This window comes from Magnolia sinica, chromosome 13 (genome assembly GCF_029962835.1).
Source record: "Magnolia sinica isolate HGM2019 chromosome 13, MsV1, whole genome shotgun sequence".
Taxonomy (NCBI): domain Eukaryota; kingdom Viridiplantae; phylum Streptophyta; class Magnoliopsida; order Magnoliales; family Magnoliaceae; genus Magnolia; species Magnolia sinica.
In genome coordinates this window covers 8,202,248-8,226,638 of record NC_080585.1, presented here as the reverse complement: position 1 = coordinate 8,226,638, position 24,391 = coordinate 8,202,248, and the positions used below count along the sequence as shown (strand labels likewise).

At 37.7% G+C, this 24,391-nt stretch overlaps 1 protein-coding gene across 1 annotated transcript; it reads left to right on the top strand.

Moving 5' to 3' along the window:
* The first annotated feature begins 9,716 nt into the window (after nucleotides 1–9,716).
* LOC131222672 (serine/threonine-protein phosphatase PP2A catalytic subunit) lies at nucleotides 9,717–21,678 on the top strand. Its single transcript, XM_058217830.1, has 11 exons — nucleotides 9,717–10,060; nucleotides 12,742–12,798; nucleotides 14,004–14,087; nucleotides 15,461–15,532; nucleotides 17,219–17,290; nucleotides 17,569–17,609; nucleotides 19,409–19,475; nucleotides 19,693–19,884; nucleotides 19,962–20,051; nucleotides 20,176–20,283; nucleotides 20,952–21,678. Exons 1-11 carry the CDS (start codon nucleotides 9,965–9,967, stop codon nucleotides 21,015–21,017), a joined length of 945 nt encoding a protein of 314 aa, XP_058073813.1. The 5' UTR covers nucleotides 9,717–9,964; the 3' UTR covers nucleotides 21,018–21,678.
* The last annotated feature ends 2,713 nt before the right edge of the window (nucleotides 21,679–24,391 follow it).

The window sequence follows — 24,391 nt, the reverse complement described above, 5'->3', positions numbered from 1 at the left end:
GAGAGAGAGATTGAGTGGAGTTTGAGTGGTTGCTGAGAGAGGCATTGGAGGGTGACTGTTGAAAAAGGCCCATGAAGGTGTCTTAAAGAAACTTAATTTGTTGACTTGGGATACTTACGGATATTTTCACTTGATAAAAAGTATTGTTGTGATTTAATTACAATGATCAGCTATAATTAAAATGGTTAGCACCCTTCCACATCACCTGCTTAACTACCATCTTAATTGCTACCAAGGAATTGCTAAGTCAGCAAATGGTACCCATAACTCAACGTTGACCAAGCCTTCTTTCCCAATCATACTTAGTTGTAAGTTAGAACACAATTTGAATTGCAGCTATACTTTAATCTAATGTGGGATTGACGAAAAAATTAAAAATATAGATTCTAAAGCCCCTCGACCTACTTGAATGGACAAAGTACTAAGTGTACCAAGAAAAATGTACCAAAAAGTGCCCAATAAGCCACACAACCTAATATGTACACTGCAAAGCACTACTATTTCTCTAAATCTTATATATGTGTGTGTGTGTGTGTGTGTGTGTGTGTGGGAAAAGGTACTATGCGCTCGACCTCACAATTAGCTCCCGTGAGGTCGAGCTGTGTGGGCCCCACCGTGATGCATGTCGACCATCAACACCGTGCATTTGATGGGTACCCTCTAAATTATGGGATATGCCAAAAATCAGCCGTATAAGGAACTTAGGTGGACCATACCATCTAAAATCATGTGAAACACCGTTAAAACATATAAAAGCACTTGGTGGGGCCCACCTGAGTTTTGAATGCTGCTGAAACTTGATCTGAACCATCATGCAAGTGGGACACACATAATGGATGGGCTGGATTTGCAAACCACATCTCGGTGGGCCCAAAAAATGGATTATGAATGTTTCAATGGTGCACGGCCCCTCCCCACTTCTGTATGTGGTGTGGCCCAAACAAGTCACGGATTGACTTGATTTTTGAGACCTAGGCCCACGATGGAATGGTGCATCTGACTGATGGGTTAGATGTTCGAAACGCATTACGGTGGGGCCCACACATCTCGACCTCATGGGACGGACTCATGAGGTCGAGCGCATAGTTCCTTTTCCATTATATATATATATATAAATATATTTTTAAAATCATAAAAAGGAAACCTCTAAAAAAAAAAACATAGACCTTTATCACCCACAAAACCGTTGTCTTAGACCGGAGATATGCTGCGGAGCATGAAGAATCACCGTTGGTTGAGTCATCTTTGTATGGAATGCATGGAGTGGTGCATCAATGAGGCACATGGTTATATCATGGACAACTTATTTTTCAAAAATCACATCATTCTTCAATTTTCTTGATGAAAGCTTTATTATTGAACCATTTCCATTTTCCACTGTTTCTTTAGGGGATGCTAATTCAATCGTTAGGATTGCCCAATCCATGTGTTCTGAACCATTTGCCATCCATCTTGGGTCACCAGACGATCGTTCTCCAATGACCTTCCACTTGAACAGTAGAGATATCATGCAGTAGTAAGGCACTGAGGTTTTACACTTCGTTTGGATTTTTGATTTAGGACAGTTCATGGGGCAAAATTTTGCAATTAGAGATGAAGGTCTTACCTGTTAGAAAAAGAAATGTAGGAGATAAAAATGCATAGCCTGAATCACAAATTGCATTGCTCTTGAGGTTAAAAAAATTAAAAATATATATATACAAAAAGGGAGGCCAAAAAAGTGTTTCTTTTAACTTTTTCCAAGTGTAGAAAATGATCGTACATTAAACATGAAGAAGTGTTTAATGTGTTTGTAAAGGTTTCCTTTTTTAGGCTTTTGAAATAAAAATGTTAATATGTTCAAATATGTACACGTGAACAAGGCTGGCTAGAAAACAAATTAATCGAGCGTATGCATGATACTCGCGTGCATGGGGGTATGAATTAGTATGCTTGAGCATATTTTTTGACATTTGATAAACTTGGTTTTACAAAAAAAAAAAACTTTTATTTTAGTTGATCCTTTTTTATTGGATATTTTATTATAACAGTTAAATGTAGTCCACTTTCTAAGACCATTTCCTTATGGGCCTATCTGGATACCACCAAATAAGTTACTTTTTCTGCTTACAACAAAAGATAAGTGACTCATTTAAGATAAGTAAGTTTAGTTTATGATTAGTTAGAAGTAACTTTTTACTTAAAAGCATATAATCACTTACAGCATTATTTATTTAACTTTTATACTTTTCAAAAGTTGCTGAAGAGAGGCATTAGGAGAGACAAAAGCGAGGAAAAGCTGGTATGTTGTTTATCAAACATACTTATCTTCTCAATAAGTAAAAATTAAAATAAGCTACTTGTGGAATAAGTAGCTTATCTTAAGCAACTTACAATCCAAACGCCTACATGAGATATGTGTCTAAAGGGTGCACCTTAACCACGCTGAGTCATGGTTGCATCTAAACTCTTCCTTTCTTTCTCTATTAAAAAAAAATGATTTGCTCTTAAGATTTTGAAAATAAAAAAAACTATATTTTCGTTCTTCTCTTTCTTTCTTCAAAATATTTTTATCATTTTTTCTCTAGGCGTTCAGAAGAAGTGTGGTAATGATGTAAGTGCAAGTTTTCTGACCATATCCCGTGAATAATGCATTGAGAGCCGGCCACACTAGTAGATTATGTCAAAGCGATCTTAAAGAGAGACTTTGTATGTCCATTGCTCAAATAAGAAATCAAATTCATTGTCAATCAAGCCACTGCATTCACACATTCACAATAGTTTCAAAAGGTGTGTAGTTCTTTATTTTTAATTTATTATTGTTTGAACATTTTTCATATCATTGTTGATAACATAAATGTTACACGGAGTTAAATTGGTATTATAAGGGGATCCAACAAATCTACCTCATGAGTAAACTATTATTATACCGTAGATGTAATACTGTTATAGAGAAATGTTATAAGAACATGAGATGATTTTCTTGTATTAATTTAAGTTCTCACAAATGATATATATATATATATATATATATATATATATATATATATATATATATATATATATATATATATATATAGGGAAAAGGTACTATGCGCTCGACCTCACAAGTCCGTCCCATGAGGTCGAGCTGTGTGGGCCCCACCGTGATGCGTTTCGAACATCTACCCCATCAGTCAGATGCACCATTCCATCATGGGCCTAGGTCTCAAAAATCAAGTCAATCCGTGACTTGTGTGGGCCACACCACATACAAAAGTTGGGAGGGGCCGTGCACCATTAAAACATTCATAATCAGTTTTTTGGGCCCACCGAGATGTGGTTTGCAAATCCAGCCCATCCATTATGTGTGTCCCACTTGCATGAGGGTTCAGACCAAGTTTCAGCAGCATTCAAAACTCAGGTGGGCCCCACCAAGTGCTTTTATATGTTTTAACGGTGTTTCACATGATTTTAGATGGTATGGCCCACCTGAGTTCCGTATACGGCTGATTTTTGGGATATCCCATAATTTAGAGGGTACCCATCAGATGCACGGTGTTGATGGTCGACACGCATCACGGTGGGGCCCACACAGCTTGACCTCACGGGAGCTTATCGTGAGGTCGAGCGCATAGTACCTTTTCCCATATATATATATATATATATAGAGAGAGAGAGAGAGAGAGAGAGAGAGAGAGAGAGAGAGAGAGAGAGAGAGAGAGAGAGAGAGAGAGAGAGAGAGAGAGAGAGAGAGTTTGAGTGGAGTTTGAGTGGTTGCTGAGAGAGGCATTGGAGGGTGACTGTTGAAAAAGGCCCATGAAGGTGTCTTAAAGAAACTTAATTTGTTGACTTGGGATACTTACGGATATTTTCACTTGATAAAAAGTATTGTTGTGATTTAATTACAATGATCAGCTATAATTAAAATGGTTAGCACCCTTCCACATCACCTGCTTAACTACCATCTTAATTGCTACCAAGGAATTGCTAAGTCAGCAAATGGTACCCATAACTCAACGTTGACCAAGCCTTCTTTCCCAATCATACTTAGTTGTAAGTTAGAACACAATTTGAATTGCAGCTATACTTTAATCTAATGTGGGATTGACGAAAAAATTAAAAATATAGATTCTAAAGCCCCTCGACCTACTTGAATGGACAAAGTACTAAGTGTACCAAGAAAAATGTACCAAAAAGTGCCCAATAAGCCACACAACCTAATATGTACGCTGCAAAGCACTACTATTTCTCTAAATCTTATATATGTGTGTGTGTGTGTGTGTGTGTGTGTGTGGGAAAAGGTACTATGCGCTCGACCTCACAATTAGCTCCCGTGAGGTCGAGCTGTGTGGGCCCCACCGTGATGCATGTCGACCATCAACACCGTGCATTTGATGGGTACCCTCTAAATTATGGGATATGCCAAAAATCAGCCGTATAAGGAACTTAGGTGGACCATACCATCTAAAATCATGTGAAACACCGTTAAAACATATAAAAGCACTTGGTGGGGCCCACCTGAGTTTTGAATGCTGCTGAAACTTGATCTGAACCATCATGCAAGTGGGACACACATAATGGATGGGCTGGATTTGCAAACCACATCTCGGTGGGCCCAAAAAATGGATTATGAATGTTTCAATGGTGCACGGCCCCTCCCCACTTCTGTATGTGGTGTGGCCCAAACAAGTCACGGATTGACTTGATTTTTGAGACCTAGGCCCACGATGGAATGGTGCATCTGACTGATGGGTTAGATGTTCGAAACGCATTACGGTGGGGCCCACACATCTCGACCTCATGGGACGGACTCATGAGGTCGAGCGCATAGTTCCTTTTCCATTATATATATATAAATATATTTTTAAAATCATAAAAAGGAAACCTCTAAAAAAAAAAACATAGACCTTTATCACCCACAAAACCGTTGTCTTAGACCGGAGATATGCTGCGGAGCATGAAGAATCACCGTTGGTTGAGTCATCTTTGTATGGAATGCATGGAGTGGTGCATCAATGAGGCACATGGTTATATCATGGACAACTTATTTTTCAAAAATCACATCATTCTTCAATTTTCTTGATGAAAGCTTTATTATTGAACCATTTCCATTTTCCACTGTTTCTTTAGGGGATGCTAATTCAATCGTTAGGATTGCCCAATCCATGTGTTCTGAACCATTTGCCATCCATCTTGGGTCACCAGACGATCGTTCTCCAATGACCTTCCACTTGAACAGTAGAGATATCATGCAGTAGTAAGGCACTGAGGTTTTACACTTCGTTTGGATTTTTGATTTAGGACAGTTCATGGGGCAAAATTTCTTTGATGTTCCAACTATTGAATATTTGCCCTTTTCTATTTTAATGTGAACCAGCAATATGTTTTCTTTTTAAACCAGCTATACTTGCTCGGCCTTATATCAAAGGGTTAGGATTGTCGCATCCCGAAGTTCTTAGTACATCAGTGAAGGAGGGCCTCACTCGTACAAACTGAAGGTGCGGATGTCATTGTACAAAGATTCCGCGTGGCATTAGACAATATCTTCATTTAGAAAAATACGGAATTGTCGGGCCCAAAGCCTCTTAGTTACCGGGTTTTCATGTTATACAGGAGAATTGAACGAGTGCTGGCATTTCACGCACGCTCCATACACTCGTTAACACAATGCACACTCTTCAACTTGGCGCATGCATGGGTCATCGAGCCATACACGGGGTCGGCCACACACCATTCATATGAAGCACCACGAAAAACAGACCTATCCACTCAGGCAGGGCATATGTTGTTGTATTTGATATCTTAAATCGAGTCAGATATATGGTCTGTTGATGCCATCGACAGCCTTTTCGATGTCACCTTCGATGGCATTGAGCAGTTCTCCATCCTATCAATATTTTTTAGATTTTCTTTAGTTGGTTTTCGGACTAATTAGGCATTTTTTCGATGCCATCGATAGGGCTTTGATGTCATCGATAGGATTAGTTTGATGTTATTGGCGGGCCTTCGATGCCATCTACAGGATTAGTTCAATGTTATTGATAGGGCTTTGATAGCTTCGATAGATTCTGCGTAGATTTTTCACAAAATTACGAATGTGAGGAATTTGTTTTCGATTTCGTTTGAGATTCTTTCTAAGGCTATATATGTGTGTGTGTGTGTGTGTAAATGAGATCAGGAGGTATTCTAAGAGTTTTTAAATAGTCTTAGCCTCTTAGGGTTTCAAACGGCGTAGCAAAGGTGAGATTCAAGATTGTTCGAATCGAGTAAAATATTTCTATTTATAATTTCTTCTTTCATAATAATCATTTGTCGTTTTGTGCCATGGTTTTTTTCCAAAATATTAAATTGCCATGTTCTTTTTGTGTTTGCCTAGTATTATTAAATTGCTATCCTTGATTCATCTTTATGTGCTTCCGTAGTTTCCCCAACATGTGTCCAATGAATGTGGACCACTAGGAAAATATATGTAAGCCCTCCGTGTGAATCGAGTCAAGACTCTGTCAAGCTATGGCTATGGGACCTACTTCGATGTATGTGATATATGTCTCGGCTGTTTATTCATTATTCCAATGAGCCAAAATCGAAAAAGGATCAAATTTCTAATAAACTATGCAAAAAAAATCAATGGTACTTAAACGCCTATGGCAAAAAAAACAAAAACTTCAATTGAAATATTTGTTTTTCAGCCTACCAGTTGATAAGGTCAAACATACCCGTGTGAAGGGAAAACACAAATATTAGGTTGAACTAGAGCTTTTGTAGCCCAAAAAATTTTTTAATAAAAAATCGCTACTTTTTCTGCTGTCGTGTGGTCCACTTTAAATTAGGATCTGCTTTACTTTTGAGCTATATTTTAAAACCAGCTCAAAAAATGGATGGATAGTGTGGATATACAACACAAGGTGGCCCCCACACTTATGGCCACCTGGATAGAATCATTTCTCATTGTTATAGGGCAGTGGTGGGCCACCTGATGAGTTGACCAGCCTGATATTTACACTGCCGTCGGCCCACCTTATGTTCAAAGACGTACATTACTGTGCATGTGGGGCTAGAACACACTTGCAACATAAAATCCTGCCACGACCACCCTCTCGTGGTTAATTCATCCAACTAAAACGTCCATTTTAGGGAAATGGTACATGATAAGATGGTGCCACAGGAGCGTAATATGCTAGAGTCATCTCTCCGTGCAAGTCTCCCGTGGACCCACCGTGATGCATGTGCCTTACATCCATGCCGTTCATCCATTTTGAAAGCTCAAAAAATAAAGCAGATACAGATCTTGGGTGGACCACACCACAGGGAAAAGTGGCGATTGATTACCCACCATTTTAAAACTTCTTAAGATCCACTTTCCATCGAACCTGTTGATAAGGTTACAAAGACGTGGACGAAGTGATTACACAAATATCAGGTTGATCCAAAACTTTTGTGGGTCACAGAATGTTTTTAATGGTCAATCACCACTGTTTCCTGGGTGTGGTCGATGTGAGTCTTTTATCTGCTTCAGTTTTGGTATCATAATCTAAAATGAGCTTTCAAAAGGGATAAACGGCGTGGATGCAAGGTACATAAATGAAAGTGGGCTCCACAGTCAGAGATCCACCCAACGGTAACCAACTGAAGCCGTGCCCTCAATGGGACACGTGGCATCACCCAAATGAGGTCGCATGTAAGGCCGTAACACGATTGTCTTGTCTAAAAAACGACTCTTAGTATACAATCCTATCATTGTCCGGCGGCCATTAAAGTAACGGTGGAAAAAAGCCAATTAACGGTTGAATATGAAATGGACAGCAGACCTGATATCCACGTCGTCCTGCCATATCTCCTACGGAGATATATGGCTCTACGATCCATCACAGTGGAGGTGTTTGGAGTTTCGAGAACATATCTACCACCGTCATACATGTATCAAGGTCGACGTGGATAAAGTTTTCAAAACACATTTACCACCATTTAATACAGTGGAAAAAAAACATACCCTGCGTTTCAAACGACAGCGGCACAAAATCATACCCGTTGTGGCGGACATAAAAGCCATACAAAGCAAGCAAATGAGTTCCCGCTTCAGCATCCGGCGTGCGTCCAGTAACAGTTTGTAAATGGTATCAGCCCCTCCGCAAATCCTTGATTGGTGCACATTAGCATTGGATCCGGACCGTCCAATTGGTGGACCATCACTTAGATGAGCTTTAGCCCCAAAAGTAGTGCCTATTGGAATTTCGTGTTTTGGAATCAATCATACCTGTTCTATTTAATGGCCCATTCGCGAAGGTTCCTATCTGGTTACCTCCGTTGGATCCATGGGATATAGTACTGTGTTAGTTTTGTACTCTTTAGAAACAGTGTACGCATGCTTATACGGCAATTCAGACCTTTCAAATGGCCAAACCGCGGATGGAGGATGATGGAAAACTTGCACCGACAAAATAATAGTCACCTTTCAATTTGAGCCACTCGCTATTTTACGTTTAACCAGTCATCGGATAATCTTTTGTTGGATGGTTACGATTCTGCTATTTCATGCTTTATCCACAATGGAGCCCACAATTTGAATAGCCTGGACGGCTGTAATCAGCTCATGTGCTAGGAGAATAAGTCCCGGCCTTTTTTTTAAATGGCATAAAACCAACAAGGGAGTCTTGGCGGAGATCAACGTGTCTGCCGATCTTATGACTTCGATCCGGCCTCTTTCATCTCCGTTGAGCTGTGATATACGATGTCAGAGAACCCGTTTCCACGTACACGCACGTGAACTGCATAGATGGAATTCACGTACCTGAATCCAACCGTCCAAATGGTGGGCTCCATCGAAAATCGTGTGGTAGTCCAAAATACAACATACCCAACTGTCGGATCCCGAGTTCATCAAAGGGTTCGTTCAAACGAAAAGAGAGTCTGTCAATGGCCTAATCAACGAATAAATCTGCGAGGATAGTCCAACGCTTCCGATTCTAAAGATGTCCTAAAGTGGAGCCCACCGCTTTGGACGGCTTGCGTATGGATCGTACCATTCTTCCAGAGTACCGATGTTCGTTTTTCCGCTCCTTTTGTACACTAGTCAGTAGAAGCATACTCCAGGGGTGTACGGCCTACGATAGACCATATATCGTCTTAAACGTGACATATACCAACCACCCAACCACTGAAGGTGGGTCCCACTGAAGAACTGGATCCTCAGAATTTATATTGGTCGAACGAAACGGAGCGATCCGGGCCATCCCTCTTCCAGAGCGGAAAAACCACATCGTGGATTCACCTACAACGTGGGACGCGTGCGTCAGTACGATACGCCGTACGACACCGGAGTACCATATAACACTCAAATATGTAATGGTCCAGACACCCATCGAAAAATGGTGGTGGCTACTCCTCACACGTGGCACTGATGCGAAACTATCTAGACCACGATTCCCGTGGAGCATGTCTGCAAAATCATGCAAATCAATCAATCCTAACCATTCATTCACTGGCGATTAGTCGGATGTTTAAAAGCGAAACAGTTTGTGGTTCAAATCTGAAGGAAAAAAATCAGGTGGTTAAAGTTATTTCATCAGCTCATAATTTTCATATGCTCCATTCAAAGCTGGATCGGCGATTTGGACGGTATGGATTTCCGTAAAAATATGCTACGTGTAAGGTTGAGGAGTCACCACCATTTTATAAATGGTGCTGAACTAACATAGGAATCCACCACGTATATAATCCAGCATCTCGGCGGTATTTTATCGCTTCTCAAAAAATTAAAAAACAAGAAAGAAATATAAAAGAGGCTATTGAAGGCGATCAAGGGTTTTCTCTTTGGTTACACCACCACCGCTCGCTTCTCTCCAAGCTTCTGTCCTCCTTTCCTCTCCTCTCTTTTATTTCATTTTGATTTTCTTTTTTCCTTTCTTCTTCAAATCCACAGAGAGAGAGAGAGAGAGAGAGAGAGAGAGAGAGAGAGAGAGAGAGAGCTGATTTTCCTTCGCCAGAGGAGGAAAAGGAGAAGAAGATGAGCATAGATCCGTTGCCTTCTTCAAACTCTCATGGAAACCTCGACGAGCAGATCTCGCAGCTCATGCAGTGCAAACCTCTCTCCGAGCAAGAGGTCCTCTCTCCCCCTGTCGTTTTCTAATTTTTTTTCTTCATTTTCTGTTGAAAACCTAGCTCTTTCTTTCACAAATTGTCCGATTCGCCTTCTATATTCGCGTTTCAGCTGTCTGGATCGTGGATCCGCGTCTGATCAGCTTCGATCTGCCCTTTTTCTTGTTTTCTGGCTAGAATCAGATTGCTGTTTCTTTTTCCTTTCCTGATTTGCTGCGATCTGTTGATTTCTGCTCATTGTTTTATGGATTTGGTCGAACTAGGGCTGGAGGCTCGATATGAGGTAGGAATTCCATTAGATTGATAGATCTTGCCCTGGATTCATTGGATCTGATCTTGATCTGGTTTTCTTGTGGTTTATGCTTGATATTCGCATTTAATTTAAGGATTTAGGTTCGAAGCAATGGAACACTCTGCAGGTTTTAGGGATTGTATGGATATGGATCCGAATGTCGAAAATCGGATCTTTAGGGATCGCTTACAGTTCTTTATTTGTTTTTGCATCTGGTTACTGAAAGCATTGTTGTAGCATAGAGAGCGGGAGGGGGGAGAGGGAAATCAGTGGTTTTGTTCTCATCTTGCTCTTATGAAATATTTGTGATTTCCAATCATTGCATGCATGAAAATGTATTTCTTTTCTCTGAAGTTCCTTGCAAATCTCACCTTTTGTGCTATGATTTTCATGTTTCTGTGATAAAAGTGGGCGCTTTTTGCAGTAATCAAAAGCTCAACTATTTCATTTGCGTTGTTTTGAGTATAGGTGCTGTTTGGATTTGTAGCTCAAATCTCAAGTGGATCTGGCATTTTCAGTGGCGGACCATTCGGCAATGCAAATGGATCAGTCCTGAAAACGAGAATCACAATGCATGACCATCCATTTACACATTTTCTTCTCCAAAACATTTCAATTTTTTGCAGAAAAGCATCTTACAAGTGCGAAATATTTGGGGCTCTAAATTTTGTGCATAGTGCTTTTATTCTTTGGCATTTCGGAATAGGAGATCTGGCCTAGTTTTTCGGAGATCCAATGGGCTGTGTTTGGATGCACGAGAGAATGGAATAGAGAACGTTCATTTTGATATGATAAACACGACAAAAAAGCAATGCTGTTTCCTAGTATTTATAATGATTGGCCCCAAACCGCTCTTGCTATGTCCTTTCTTTCGGGTCCAACTTGATTGTATCCTAGTTTTAACTTTTAGTATGAATGTTAAGGAATCTGGAATGTGGTTATTTCCACTTCATTAGATTAACAACTGCAATTCAATTTCCATTGAAAAAATAAGACAAATTGCAACTCAATTCGATGGTGCATCCATCTATGGTTTTACCATGACTCGCCACCACTCTGTCTTTCTTTCTTTCTTTCTTTTTGTTCTCCAATGGAAAAATCTGTTTCATGTTTTTAGATTGGCAAATGTATCTAAAGTTGCCATCATTTTCTCAATTATTCAGACCTATAGAAGTCTCTGTGTGGGCGATTTATTTAGAAATAGGAGAATCATGGCATTGGAAAAATTGGAAGTGATTGTGTTATGGAGCTCATAAGTTGAACTTTGATGGAAGTTATGCTGCTAATTGTGTGCATCCGCAGGGAAGAGTCTTGCCTCAAAATGGGTCGGGGACACCCTACCCTGTGTTGTCAAAAAAAATGTTGCTAATCTAGGTCCATTGGCCATTTTTAGTTTCTCTAGAGAATTATAATTGAGTTGGTTTTATCCAACATTGGATCAATGGGGACCTTTACCGAAGTTGGGAGAAGTATGCTCTTGGTGAAGTTTTAGGAATGTTTCAGCAATTGCTTTCGATTCCATAAACCATTGGCAGCGGTGTGTGACTCATTGAAGACGCGGTGGGTGACTCATTGAAGACTGTTAGTTGTACAAAGGTTGAAGTTTCTTTTCCCTGGAGGTTTACGTGCTCAGGGCTAAATTACTGATTTCAAGGAATTTTTTAGAGTCTCCTGTCCTTTTAAAAGAAAAGTCAGTGAGAGGGATTCTTGGTGTCCTATCTGTCTTGCAATGTTGAATCCAATTGTCTGTTGATGCATCCTTGACTGTGTCTTTTCTTTGTTTCATTAATCATTCTGGAATATGGTGGTATGATCAGTAAATTAAAAAATATTTGTGCAATAACTATGTGCATAATATTTGTTTTCCTTTATAATCAGCCAATAGTTCTTTGTTCCAGAACTAGTTTAGATTTTAGGTGTGAGTGGAGCATACTGATGAGAATAAAGCATGTCTTGGTCATTGAAGACTGTTAGTTGTACAAAGGTTGAAGTTTCTTTTCCCTGGAGGTTTACGTATGCTCAGGGGTAAATTACTGATTTCAAGGAAATTTTTAGAGTCTCCTGTCCTTTTAAAAGAAAAGTCAGTGAGAGGGATTCTCGGTGTCCCATCTGTCTTGGAATGTTGATTCCAATTGTCTGTTGATGCATCCTTGACTGTGTCTTTTCTTTGTTTCATTAATCATTCTGGAATATGGTGGTATGATCAGTAAATTAAAAAATATTTGTGCAATAACTATGTGCATAATATTTGTTTTCCTTTATAATCAGCCAATAGTTCTTTGTTCCAGAACTAGTTTAGATTTTAGGTGTGAGTGGAGCATACTGATGAGAATAAAGCATGTCTTGGTCATTTGGGACTGCAGGTTTAAGATTCATGTTACTTATTGATGCAGGTTAGAGCATTATGTGAGAAGGCGAAGGAGATATTGATGGAAGAAAGTAATGTCCAGGTGATGGCTGTTTTGGTATTTTCACGCAGTTTTACTTCATTTCGTTTTAATATCTTCTGAAGGTTGATTTACTTTCTTCTAGTGCAAAGATTGGGTTTTCTTAATCCTAGGTTGGGTGTTTGTCTATTAACTAAAGTGGTACACTGTTGGTCATCAAGGAGGTGGAATATTAGATTCTATGGCAACTAATTTATAATTTAGCAATAGCACATCACTGTATTCAACCTAGACATGAGGATAATACACCATGTACAACAGGTTTTAGGTTGAGAATGTGGAAGATATGGATGTTATTATTTGTTTTTTTATGCTTTCTATCTGGCATCAACTATTGCTGTTAGTGACGAGGAATTAGTTTTAGTGTCATAAGTTATTTAATTGAAGGTATGACACCTCTATCATATTGGATATAATTCTATTTTGTGGACATGCAGGTGAGGTGTTACTGCAAGAACAGTGTTTTTTGCTACTTTAGTTGCTTTATATTGGCTTTTGCCTTATAAGTTTTATTATACAGTTTGATTGTTGAACTGTTTTCTCAACAGACAAAGGGCTATTGGAATATGGGTATTACTGTCATGTGACAATAAGTCAAGTTTATAGGAGTTCAAACACCATATATCTGAAAATGACATTTGAGCTGCTGGAAAATTCACAAATTGCTGTAATTTCTCCTGCAGTGCAGAAGATTCCCGGTTAGTTCACCTGGATATGGCATCTCTGCAGCAGATTCCAATTTCATTATCGATCAACTCTCTCCACACATATGGCCTTAGAGATCTCTTTGTAAGCCAAAATGCAAAAGCTAAGATATAAAGAGATCTTTCAAATCTAGAGTTCACTAATTAGATCTACACCATGACATAAAGATTTACGGCTAAGTAAATAAGTTCCAAATACAGAAAGGGAAGGAATGAGTAGAAAGTTTCTAAATCTTAAAGGATCTTCCCAAAGTAGAAAACTACTAATGAATTAATGACATATGAGATCCTATTAAAGATTCTCCAAGACAAAAGTCTCTTGGAATAACTGAAGTATCCTGAGTATGAGCTTTCTTACATCAAGCCCACAATCAAAGTGGGTCCATGAGTCCATTCAATGGTGATGGGTGGCCTGATGCATTGTTTTCCTACACCACAAGTTCATGTCATATACTGTGGATGAACTATAACCTAATCTAAGCTTTGTTGCTTTCTGTGCTGCAGCCTGTGAAAAGTCCCGTGACAATCTGTGGTGATATTCATGGGCAATTTCATGATCTTGCAGAACTTTTTCGAATTGGAGGGAAGGTATTTGTTCTCACTAAGGATATCTTTTTTTCCTGTTCAACCCCTGTGTTTGCACTTCAGTAATGGCTAAATTTTGGGACCTGTTATGCCAATGAGGATAAACTGCTCTTGAGGTACTGTAGTAGGTCTGATGCCATTAGTTTGAATATTTTTCAGTATGGTAATATGTCTCTATGTTCTAATTTAATTCAATCTATTTACTCTGCATGCTGATTCAATTGGTAATTTAGTTTCTATTTTTTATACGTATTTTTGAGTGATTATGCTTGGTGAATGAGGGTCAAGGACTCACAATGTTGTGTGCATACTGCACACTCGTCTAGATTGAGAAGAATCATCATACTAGGAGCCAATTTTCAGAGGATATCATTTTCCTATTTGTGGCCTTGTGGCTTCTGTGTGTACCATTTTTTCTTTGTTAATGAGGACACATACCTCGCTGTGGTAAGCTTGCAGGAGGCCGATGGCCACTCACATAGCCGTCCATACATGGATGTCTTTTCAACATCTGTGCGATGGCGAAACAAGAATCAAGATTTTATTGTTATGCATTTTACAAGAAGAGACGGTCATCAGTTGCTTTTCTTTGCAAGTTGTCTATTGTGTGACCCAGATGCTTAGTAGTGGGCCTCACATTTGCATTTTAACCCTAGGTGCCCATGATCTTAAAATTAAACCCTCGATTATTGTTTCCTGCTGTTGAATTATTATGCTTTAGATTGCTGGAAGCTACAAGTGCTTAGCCATTGTTTTCCTTGATTATCCTAAATCAAAGCCCACTCCAGATGAGCTCTCTTAGCTGGTAAAAATTGTACAAGCTCACTGTGGATTCTTAGGAACATATCTGCAACTACCAATTACTCAAATTCATTCCATTGCTAAAAACATTCCACAAGGATGGTACCTGTTTGGTGCTTCATTATCATTCTGTATCTGGTTGGATGATACCTGCATGGTTACGAATTATGCCAAAGAACCTCCAATGCTACTTGTTTTCGAGGAGATCTGGTTCTGAAAAATATACATCCAAGCGCATATCGCCTAACCATGGAGAGTAAGGGCCTATTCGTATTTATAATGCTCTTAAGTATTTTGTCATTCATTATTTTCAAGTTTGCTAGTTAGACCTCAATTCATTCGAGCATTTTGAGATGGTTGGTTAGCATTAATTTTGTGTTTTGGTGTATATGTATCTGTTTATTAGATTAAGCTGCTTTGGCTCCTATATTTGTCAATGCATGTTCTATTATTTGATGGCTCTCACATACATATTCTTTGGTTGGTTTCAACTCTCATTTTATTCTGAATGATACCTCTGTTATTATATACTGATCCACTTTTGGAATCTTATGGCTGCTTTTCTTGACTGTTAGTGTCCAGATACCAATTACCTGTTTATGGGAGACTATGTGGACCGTGGATATTATTCAGTTGAAACTGTAACGGTAAGAGCTGAATCAGATCAATGATTGTTCCAATATTGCAGGACATATGATGAGCACTATTAGGAGCAAAAGTATATTCGCATACTTTTGATACGCACATATGATTGCTGCATGCATGGCAACCACTTTTTCCTAAAATATTTCCATACCTATTTCCGTTAAGGGCCTGTTTGGTCTTCCAATTTCCTATGAAATGCAAAGTAAATGAGCCATCATTATCATTTCCAGGTGTTTGTTTAAACAGGAATTATAGCTTGTAAATTGAAAGTCAAATACACTTGCAGAGAAAGTAGGTAAAGTAAAGTGTATTCATTACAGTTTCACATTCTAAAACTACCATTTTTACAGTGATTTCTGTGTTATCAAAATCATCATTGCAATCAAATGTAAGTGATGTCACCACACAATTACAATAGTAAATAATCATTACCCATCTGCAGCCATTTAATGTTGTAATTGGAAAACCAAGCGGACCATAAGGTCTACATTATGCCCCCATTAGATTTCATGCATGAGGGGGAGAATGGTGTGACTTTCAATTGTGATGTTAGCGATAAATGTTGTTCTTGTCTTGGGTTTCCATCAAAATTCTATTTGTCTGCTTCTCTCCCAAGTATTATTCTTCGTTTAAGCAATGCTGTTTTACATGGGATCCAACTGTATGGTAGTATGCTTGAATTGGAGGTCAACTACCTTTGCTGGCTTACCATTTGAACCCTTTTTTTTTCCTCTCTCAATTTTGGTGCTGTACAATAAGCATTGGGACCAAGCTCAAGAAAGTAAAAGAAAGGCCTTTTCCCATTCTCCCAAGTTACCTCATGAAATCACCAGTGTCCCTGGATCTTTTCAGTCAACTTCATCTGAAAATTGATTTTTGGAATTTTTGGACTTATACCACATTTATCTGAATGCTTTACATTTTTAGGCTTGAAGATGGTTTTGGTGGAAAGTTGTTCTAAGAATCTGATTGCTGTTTGAGGCACATTTGAACAAAGTGAAATGTGGTTTGCATATGGGGTGGGGAAATTGGATCCTTACTCATGGCTCAGTGGTAGACCCTATGGGTTTCAACACTGAGGTCATAGGTTCGAGTACCCATGTGGTGTGTGGGTGTGAAGGCGTGTGTAAAAAGAAAAAAAAGGGTGGGGAAGTTTATCTTTTTTCTTCTTCTGATAAATGTTTATAATCTGATCTTAACAAGCTCCGGAAACACCCATTTAGATCGGCCAGGAGATAGCCATTGGAGCTAATTGTGGGTTGTGGCATAGTAATTCTTCAGGGTTTTTATTTTATTTTATTTTTAAATGCCTTGTGGATAGTCATGATTAAGCGTGTTGAGTTTCATTGGTTGGCTTACAACCTGCTCTTGGTTCAGTTGCATTGATCCAGCCATGTATCAAGCAGAGTCCTTTGTTTTTTCACGTTGACACTTGGGATGTGCATGGATTCTACATTAGGTCTGCCTTGTTGTTTTTTGCTTTTGAATACGGTGTTCTGTTCGTGTTAGAATAATGTTGTGCTACATTACGTTTCAAAAAAGAAATGCTACATTCATCAATTACATTTTAACTCTTTTTTTAATTTGAAGTTTTATGCCGAGTCTGCGCCAGATGCAGTTTCTCTTTGTACCATTTTGCTAGAGTCCTGACATATTCTAAGAGTGGTACTGATTGATTCATTTTTCAGCTCCTGGTGGCCCTGAAGGTGCGCTATCCTCAACGAATTACCATTCTCAGAGGAAATCATGAAAGTCGCCAGGTATATGGTACACTGATTTAGTTTCACTTGTTTCCTTTTTCTTTTCCCCTATTTGGTCTAATTGACTTTATTGCTGTAGGTTAGGGATTGTAAATTAGTTTCGATTGCATGGTCTGACCTGAGAGATCAAATATCATGACACATTATAGTCCAGAGACATTTCGTTGTCTCCAAAATGGCTGTTTCTCTGGTTTGAGATGTATGGACTGTCAACTACTACTACTTATTTCTCTGGGGACTTTGAAGTTTGAACTGTATATTTCTTAACTGTTTTGCAGATTACACAGGTTTATGGATTTTATGATGAATGTCTACGCAAGTGAGTTTCTTATACACATTCATGTTCTATTGAGATCTTTATCCTTACTGAAGAGATGTTATTCATTAGTCGTGGTTTTCTAACCTTAAAAGACTTCTGCAGAATTCCTTAAATAGTCTGCTTTTGTGATTATTTCTATGGCCTGTGATACTGAGATACTTGTAAAAGTGCCACTTTCCATTGTCAATGTTGCATTATTAGGTGCAAATTAGCTTATTTTTTGTTGAATCAGTAGAAACCAGTATCCATGCTTCTTTTTTTCCCCCTTCTTTCTTTCTTTCTTTCTCGTTCCAACGTCCTATTCCTTTTTCTACGACTATAATTTCTTTTAATTATTCCATGCTTTTTACTCCCCTTGTATTAACGTCCTATTCCTTTTTCTACGACTATAATTATCAAAAAGAAAAAGAAAAAAAGTTGGCATTGGTCTCTTACCTTAATTCTTAAAACTTCACATGGAAAGGCCATCCATCAAAAATTAGATGTTTCCTGCCTATTATCAGATACACAATACTTGCCAATGCCATATCTAGGTGTTGTCTCTCTCTCTCTCTCTCTCTCTCCAAGATGGGTTTGGACCTGGTCAAGGATAACAATAAACCAGGCATTTAAACAATCATATAAATAAATCATAGGAGGTTCCACAAACCACAGTTGTACTTCTAACTTGGAGCTGGTTGTGGCGGAAATGATTCTCTCATTGTCGTTCTAAGTTGGAGCTGGCATTTAACATCCTCCTCACGTGGTGCATAACCAAGTGTAGTTAGCATGCAGTATCCTTTTTGCTCTAACATCTTTGGTGTATTCCTTAAGTGAATAACTAAGTTATATTAGCATCAAAGAGTGTTATGCTGATGTGTGCTCTAACATCCATCCAGTTCATTAAGTGCATAACCTAATCAAGTTGTGGCACGAAGCAAGTTATGTTTGCCAACTGAAGTTTGGTAGAACAATGTTCCTCAGATTGATCCTTCTCGTCTGGTAGTCGATTTCAGTTTAAATATTGTTGGACTTGTAAACATTTGGATACACTACCATTTTCTTTAGGGCCTGTTTGGGAGTGTGGATTTGGAACCCCCTGGATTTGAAATCCTTCTGTTGTGTTTGGCACCCTGGATTCAGAATCCCTTTAATCCAAAAGTAGCTATGCATAGTTTATTCACAAGGGTTTGAATTTAATTACTAATTCAACTTTAATATCTCTAATTAGGTATGTAATGTTTGACACAATGGTTGTGTAATAAGCCCATTGAAATATATACTTTGCCCGAAAATGATGAAATTCCAAGTCTCGGATGGGCCACAAGCACAAGATCACATCCAAGTGACTAATGATTTTTAACCGTTGATTTACATGGACAATGTTTGGACTGTGCAGATCATCGTATTAAAGTAATTATAGTGATGCAATTGATTATCTGATTGTTTTGGGATATCATCGGTGGGCCTTGTGCCCAATAGATTAATAGTCTAGTGACACACATTTTACACATGCAACTCTTGGGAAGGATTTTAGATGTAATCCAAGCTTTCACCTTGGATTTCAAATCCCCTCTGAGGGGATTTGAATCCCCCAGTTACTTTATGGTGCCAAACATACCAGGGGATTTGAAATCCCCTCAAACCCCCTAAATCCATGGTGCCAAATGACCCCTTAGGTTGAAACTGAACTGGAAACCATATTTTCTGAAGCCCTGGTCATTCTCTTTTTATCATATTGTAGTATTCAAACCCCAATATGATGCTTAACATTTCTCCCTTGCGCTGAATACAAATCTGTACTTTGTTTTTGTTGGCAGGTATGGTAACGCAAGTGTATGGAAGATCTTTACTGACCTTTTTGACTATTTCCCATTGACAGCTTTGGTTAGTAGGCCTATTCCCTCGTTTATTTATATTCTGCTTTACCACTTTCCTGAGCCTATTGCAAATTCACTTAATTGACGGTTGAACTAAACTGGGCTTAGTTGGCTATTCATTGGTGGTCATGCCAACTTCATTATGTTCCTTCTTGGCTGTGAATGTCAAGTTCTAAACAATCAATGTCAAGTTCTAAACAATCTGTTATTTGAACTCTTTGAAGGTCGAATCAGAAATCTTTTGCCTGCACGGTGGCTTGTCTCCGTCCATTGAGACCCTCGATAACATACGGAATTTTGATCGTGTTCAAGAAGTCCCCCATGAAGGGCCAATGTGTGATCTCTTGTGGTCTGATCCAGATGATCGCTGTGGTTGGGGTATTTCTCCACGTGGAGCTGGATACACGTTTGGCCAAGTAATTCCTCTCTTCTCATTCTTATCAAAGATATGAAGCTTGGCCTGCGCATTAACCCATGTTATTGGTTATTGCAGGATATATCAGAGCAATTCAATCATACCAACAACCTCAAGCTAATAGCCAGAGCTCATCAATTGGTCATGGAGGGATTCAACTGGGGACATGTAATCACATGTTCTTTGCTATCTTGAGCTTTCCTTTGCTTCTGGGGTTAGAGGTTGAGATTTCTGTGCATTTAATGTCTGTTTGTTTGTAATCAATTAAAAAATGTTCATTTGTTTGTAACAGGAACAAAAGGTGGTAACCATATTTAGTGCACCTAATTATTGCTATCGGTGTGGAAACATGGCATCTATCCTTGAAGTTGATGACTGCAAAGGTCACACATTCATCCAGGTCTCTCTCTCTCTCTCTCTCTCTCTCATCAACTAATTTTTATCCATCTTATCAATCAAAAGGTTGTGGGAAACACATACACAAAATCTGGTTCACTGCTTGAGACTCTGCCCAACCCTTTGAAAGAAATTTCAGATAAAACTGTTTTTAGGGTCCAGTGGTGGCGGAATCATAAAACTAGATGTAGCATGTATATGATGATCTAAACTGTTCATCATAAGGTGTAGACCGTGAGTCTTATTGATATGGGTCAATTAATCTTGAGTGTGATTATGCACTATCTCAGCGCCTTTTAATGGAAGTTCCTGTTATCTTTAAAAATAAAATAAAATCTTGAATGTCATTATCTGTGCCCTTGAATTATAATTTCTGCCGGTGAAGCCGCACCAGTTTCGAACTTTGTATGTGAATCAAACAATTACCATTCGTCTTGTATAGAATGCCATATGATTATTTATCAATTGTTTCCTTGGATTCTTGCAAGTTACCATTTGGCTTCCTAATCCGATTCATTGTGCAAATGCTAACAGTTGCACATCAGTCATTGGGTCACACACACACACACACACACACACACACACACACACACGTGCCTGAGGATGAAAAAAATGGCTTTAAACTCCTGCTGTATAAATTTTGCTTAAAACTCCTGCTTTATATGATTGCAGTTTGAGCCAGCTCCTAGGAGAGGAGAGCCTGATGTGACCCGCAGAACACCCGACTACTTCCTATGATGCAGCTGACCGAGTTATTTGCTGATTTGATGGCAGCGAGAGGCTATGCTTCCTGGTTGACACTGGGAGTTTGAAGATGTTGAGAACACTATCATCGGACGACATTTATAATTTCAAGCTGCTATGCTTGGTGGGGGAAATGCATGTAAAAAAAGTGAGCAGGTAAGGGTCCCATTAATTTTTTAGCATTTGGAACTGTGCTGATTTCCTTGGAAGGAGGCAGTGGAGCAGACAAAGCTGCAGCAGCATGTATCATTTCCAAGAAACATGGGTATTTTTTTTTTTCCTTTTTAAATTTTTTTTTTTTTCCTGGGCATTTTGGTGTTCTGTAGAGGGAAGGGATTCTATTTTCATAGGGTGCTTTTCTCATCTCTTAGTTTCCATCCCAACTGATCAAATTCGCTTCTTATTTGGATAGCTGCCTCGTGATTCGTCTTTGGTTGGGGCTCTGGTGATTTCCTAGATGTGTATGTGTAAAAACCTCTAGTGAAGATAATATGCATACACAGTGGGATATTCTCCTAAAAGGCCTAGGTGAGTTTTATTACAATCGTTGAGGCTTATTTGATCTAATGGCATGTGGGAAGAATGTCTAGCATGGTTGTTGTGAGGCAACACTGAATTCATTAACTTATTTTGTTTTGACTGGTTCTTTTTTTTTTCCCTCACCGGTGCATTGGATTTCTGAGACATACACCCCACCCTCACCCCCTTCAATCTAGATTTGAAAGACAATGCTCTTCTAGCAAATTGATGAGGACAGGGCTCTGCTATGCCTTCCCAGGCGTTGATTGGTATTAAGCCAATGGTACTTGTAGGTAGGCATACGGCGGCTTTGCATTTTGGATTTTGTGTGACCCCTCCTTTCTCCATGGAGCAGTAAGATTGTCATTGTCGTTGGTGGGCCGACTGATGGTGGTGGTTAAAGACTCCTTGGGATGTTTATTTTTTATTTTTTATTTTTTATTTATAAAGAAGCCGCAACAAATCAGCAGTGGTTGAATTGGCATGGTTTTCTCTAACACGCAAGGGAATTATGGAAGATCATTTTAAAGCTGAGCATTGGAGACTAAGCTGAGGCTATAGAATGGTAGTAGTGAAAATGGGGGTTTACAAAGCATGCATAGCCACCCACCCCGGTTCGGCTTAAAGGTGGTTTAAGCCTCAAAAGCCCTTTTGGAGGGCGAACATCCAAATGTGCCGTTAACTGTGGATGCTTGCGATGTAAACAGCTTAGAGAATGCAGTTGAGTTATCCTGGCTGGGTCGGTGGGCATCTTACAGCCATTAGTACCTTAGAAGGGCTTCTTACAGCCATAGGTACCTTAGAAGTTTGTTCGTGTACATTTTTAGCGGAAGTGTGCCTTTGTCAAGAGCTAGCCATGCAACGATGTCAGCTATACATTTGAAACGTCAGCTATACATGTGAAATGACTAGATAGAAATCATGCAATGTTAGTCCAGATATCACATTGTCACGCCCCGACATTTGGGTACCCGAATAGGATATTCAAGACCCGAATCTCAGGTTCGTGAGTTTTAATATATTAATTATTTATTGCAATTTACATGATTCAATCAATTTTAATAAATATTCAACGTCGTCTAAAAAAAAAATACTGCTGAAATGTTTATTAAATTCAACTCTCTTGATAGGTTTTCTTTTGTTTTTTGTTTTTTGTTTTATTCTACGTCGAAATTTGAAATTTAAACTAAACCTAATTTTTTTTAAAATTACAACTAATAGTTGAGGCCTGCCTGTACTAGTACTAGTATTCCAGATTTGCACATGTGCATTTTTATAGTAGAGTGAGCATAACAACCTAGTAAGGTCATTTCTTATCCAAAATTTATCATGTTTAGATTATATCAAAATTTTCTAAACAATGGAGGAAAATAGAATGCAGATAATAATAGAATGTGAATTTAAGCAACAGAATTGTAAAACTGTGATGCAAGTGATACTTTTCATGAATTCTCATAAACAATATATATCATTTCTTACAACATCGTACTTAAGTGGATGACCATGTTACATTAACACCCATGCACTGGTATCTCATGGTGATAGACTCATTTATACATTAGCTGGTCAGATTACTACTCCATTTGTACCTCTGTCGTATGTCCGCGCACACAATTATACTCATACGCTGTACACAAAGGATATTCCAAAGGATCTAGTGGGTTATAAGGTCTTTCATCCAAGGGACACAATCGCCCCACTTGCTATCTTTAGGGTCTTACATCCAAGGGACACAATCACCCTATTTGCTTACGTTACATCCAACATATTAAAATTAATGTTTAATGAATGTTAGAGATGCATGTAAGATAAATCCTTGTTTCGCAATCGAAAATATCAACAATATAAAATTTTTTAAATTTCTAATTACTAATTCTAGATATAATTTTGTTGAAACTTTAATAATTAAAACATTTGAATAAATATTATTTTTACTATTATTAAATTTAGAAATTATTGATTAAATAATGTATAAGAAATATAATTAAGTCAGAATTTTTACTTAAATAATATTCAATATTAGCATAAAAATATTTATATTTTCATTCATTAAATTCTAAAATTTAAATTTTATTTTAATTATCACATACATTTAACACACACACACACACACACACACAGTTCTGATATTAAATTAAAATTTAATAAATTTATATAAAGTGTTTTTTACAATTTAAGGATTTTTTTATATTTTTTTTATTATTTTATTCACTAAATTGTAAAATTTAAATTTTATTTTAATTATCATATAAACTTAACAAATATATATATATATTTATATTGTTCTGATATTAAATTAAAATTTAATAAATTTATACAAATAAAGTATTTTTACAATTTAAGAATTTATTTATTATTTTTATTCACTAAATTTAAAATTTAAAATTTTATTTTAATTACCACATAACTTATTTTTATATTGTTCTGATAATAAGTTAAAATTTAATAAATTATATAAATAAAGTATTTTTTACAATTTAAGAATTAATTTATATTTAAATTTAACTTCACATTTAAATCAATCAAATTATAATCTAATTTATTAAATGAATTCCAAAGCCGATAAATTTGATTATTTTAATAGCAAAATTTATTTAAATATTAATTTCTAAAAGTTTAAAAATAAAATTAATTTTTTTTATCAAATTATACTTTCGATAATTTATTAACTAATCTAAGTAAGATACACACACACACAAATATATATATATATATATATATATATAGAAATTTAAAATCAAGTTAAGATTTTAGAATAAAATAACATAACAATTAATTGAAAATGTTAAACTTCAAGTTAAGATCAACTACCTTAAAAAAAATCTGATGATCCGGCCTTGCTCCAATCT